Below are 3,107 nucleotides of genomic sequence, written 5' to 3'. Positions count from 1 at the left end.
CCCCCAGGGGGGTAAAAGACCTGGGGTCTGGGGAGGGCCCCCCCCCGGGGGAGAAGGGGGATTGGGGAACTTCGCCCAAGAATGCGTCCCGTCAGGGGGGCGAACTAGGGGCCTCCTGAGGGCCGGGGGTTAGGGGCGTTTTGAAAACCGGACCCCCGAAGGGGGGGAACAAGGGCCGCGCCCCCAAAGGCCTCAGCCAAGGAGCCCGAGCGCCTAAGGGGCTTTTTGCAACCCCCCCCCCCCCCCCCCTCCCCCCCGCCGCCGCCTTCTCGCGCGCAGGCCTCCTCTCCCCGCCCCGGCCCCGGCACCTCCGCCACCACCGCCTGCCCGGCCGTCGTCGGCCGGTACGACGGTGGTTGTGGGGACGGGGCAGGACGCGACGGAGGTGATCGCGCGCTACAAAGACGGCTACTTTTACCTCGGCACCGTCATCGCCGTGAAGAGGAGCGATTCGGCCGGCGGCCCGGCGGGCGGGGGCGGGAGAGGCGAGGGCGCGCCTCGGTGCATTGGTCGGGGGAGGGGCGGCTCCGCGTCACGCCCTCGGCTCCGTTCCCTAGGCAACTCCTTCCTCGTGGCGTGGAGCGACGGTGCTCGCCTCTCGTGCGGGGAGTCGGGCGGCGCACCCCTCGCCCTCAGAGCCTTGCACGCGCCTCCCGCAGGCGAAGACCCCTCGTGGGTGGAGGCGCACAACGTGGCGCTCGTCTCGCGCGTGCCTCCGCTCTGCGAGATGGCGAGCGGCACGCGGGTGAGGCCTCACGCCCGCGCCCACGCCCTCTGCCCGCTGCGTCACGGAGGCGGGGCAGCACGGCTCCTGTCGGTGACCGCTCCTGCTCGTGCCTTCCGCGCAGGTGCTCGCCTTGTGGCAGGGCTCGTTCACTGTGGAGGTGCGGCGGGAGGGGGGCGGGCGGCGGGGAAGGACGAGTGGTGGTGCGGAGATCGGCCTCCCCCCCTCCCCCCAAACCCCCTCTCCGTGCGCCCCTGTGCAGGACAACGACTCGGAGGAGGAGGAGGAGGCCTGGTTCGAGGCCGAGGTGGTCGGAGAAGGGCGCGGCGCGGAGGAGCGCTCGCTGCGCTGGACCGAAGGAGGCGCGCCAGAAGAGGGCGACCCCGCCCCTCCGGCGCGAGCAGCCTCGGAGTTTCGGCTGTCAGGCGAGCTCTTCGAGGCGCCGCCCGAGGCGATCCGCACCTTTGTCTCGTCCATCCCAGCGCCGTTCGAGCTGCAACAGTGCTCGGCCGCCCCCGTCCCGCCCGTCTCGGCGGACCCCAGAGGGGGGGGGGGGCCCCGGCCGCACACACCTCCCCCCCCCCCCCCCCTTCCGCTGCACTTCCCCACCCCCCACCCCCACCACCCGCGCCCCCATAGACGCGATGCGCCCGCCACATCCTCTCACCCACCGCGCACGGGAGTCCTCCGGACGGATCTCCCAGCGGTAGGGACTCTTTCTCCCCGGCTGCGTCGTGGCTAGGCTCCCCCCCCCCACACACACACACACACACAATCCACCACAGCCGCTCCCTCGCTGCACCCGCCAGCACACACACCCCCTCTCCCCGTCTCGACCGCGCGCAGGCCAGCCGGCCCCAGCGCGGCCCCCGCCTCCGATGCGCGGCGGGCCTGCGCCCGTTGCGGCGGGCCCATCTCGCTTGGGATTCCCACCTCCCGCAAAACTTGCGGCCAACCCAGCTGCGCGCAGAGGGCAGTGTCGCTGCTCGGCGAGGAGATGGCTGGCACCTGGGAACAAGCGGGAACCCGGAGGGGAAGCCGGAAGGGAAGCCACAACGGCGGCGCGCGGGCGCCGCTCTCGGAGGAGGCGGCGGTGTGCTACGCGGCGGCGCTGCAGGCGGCGGCGGCGGAAGGGAGGCGCTCTCTGAGTGTCCGCGACACGTCCGTGACGTGCCATATAGGAGGCGACGCAGCGCAAGGCGGCGGCGGCGGCAGAGCGCAAGGCGTCAGAGGCGGCGGCATGTGCGTACGAAGCCTCCGAGGCGGACCGGGCCGCGCTCGTCCGGGAGTTCGTGGAGCGAGTGCAGCAGCTGGGCGTCGCCGGAGCCGCCGGGCATCTCGAGATCGTCGTTACCGCCGACACGCAGCAGGGCGCTGCCAAAGGCCGTCGCGATCCCATCCTGGCGCACGGCGCGGTGCCGCAAGAGCTGCCGCTCAAAGACTTCGCGCAGCTGCCGGAAGTGAGCGATGCCATGGCCCGCCTCGAGCCAGAGGACGCGATGCAGGTCGTCGTGTACGCCGCATCGTGTGGCGACCTCCTGTCGCGCAACGGCACCGGCTGCGGCACCTTCTACTTGCTGCCGCCGGATGTGGCACGGGACTGCGGCGGCTCGCTAGTGTCGGGGGGCGAGCACGTGTGGCTGACTGAGGCCAGGCTCGCCGCTGTCCGCGGTGCTGATCCACGCCTGGCGGAGGCGCTGCTCCGCTTCCGCAACGTCATCGACGACGCCATGCTGGCGGGCGGCGACTCCAAGGCGGACCTGAAGATGCACGTCAAGGTCGAGCACGCGAAGTGCGACCACCGCCTCCAGTGCCTCTGCAGCAGCAACCCCAGCAACGCGGTGTGCCAGCCTTGCCCCGGCTCCGACGCCTCGGATGCCACGTTCGAGCTGCACCGGGTTAGCGGCTCGGCGAAGTGTCAGTAATCTCCCGTGAATCAGCGCTTGATGCCTACTATTTGTGAACAGGACGCCGCTTGCCCTGAGGAGCGCGACCGGTGGGTCGCCGCGTGGCAGCGGACGCTGGTGAGCGGCCTCGCGCACGCGCTCTTCGAGCTGCTCGCCACTCGCTGCCCGTACTCGCCCCGCGCCTCGTTCTTCATTTCGGGGGGCAACCAGACCGCCGAGCAACGCGCACGCACTGAGGCGCTGTACGCCGAGGCGCAGCTCGAGGCCAAGCACGAGTCAAAGGAGACGAAGAGAAAATTCCTCAACAATCACGTCGAGGGCCTGGCGAAGGCCGAGGCGCACGGGCTGGGGCGTCCTGGTCTGCTGCCGGCGTGGCAGCACGGCAAGGGCGGCTCGCTCAGCCGGCAGCAGCTGGTGCGGCAAGAGGGGATGCGCACCGTCTTGCTCGCGGCCGTGCCGCTCGCCCAGCTGAGCCT

At 71.9% G+C, this 3,107-nt stretch overlaps 1 protein-coding gene across 1 annotated transcript in view; it reads left to right on the top strand.

Annotated features, from left to right (window-relative positions):
- EMIHUDRAFT_116341 (hypothetical protein) overlaps positions 1-3,107 on the top strand; it is a gene marked incomplete at both ends in the record, with an annotated part of 10,643 nt that overhangs the window by 1,733 nt on the left and 5,803 nt on the right. The window contains 6 exons of the mRNA XM_005775976.1: positions 280-587; positions 660-745; positions 849-884; positions 987-1,241; positions 1,906-2,622; positions 2,692-3,045. Of these exons, the coding sequence (XP_005776033.1) occupies positions 280-587; positions 660-745; positions 849-884; positions 987-1,241; positions 1,906-2,622; positions 2,692-3,045 (1,756 nt within the window). The remainder of the gene's footprint in view (positions 1-279; positions 588-659; positions 746-848; positions 885-986; positions 1,242-1,905; positions 2,623-2,691; positions 3,046-3,107) is intronic.

This window comes from Emiliania huxleyi, assembly GCF_000372725.1.
Source record: "Emiliania huxleyi CCMP1516 unplaced genomic scaffold EMIHUscaffold_288, whole genome shotgun sequence".
Classification (NCBI taxonomy): Eukaryota; Haptophyta; order Isochrysidales; family Noelaerhabdaceae; genus Emiliania; species Emiliania huxleyi.
This window is presented reverse-complemented; position numbering and strand designations above follow the sequence as displayed.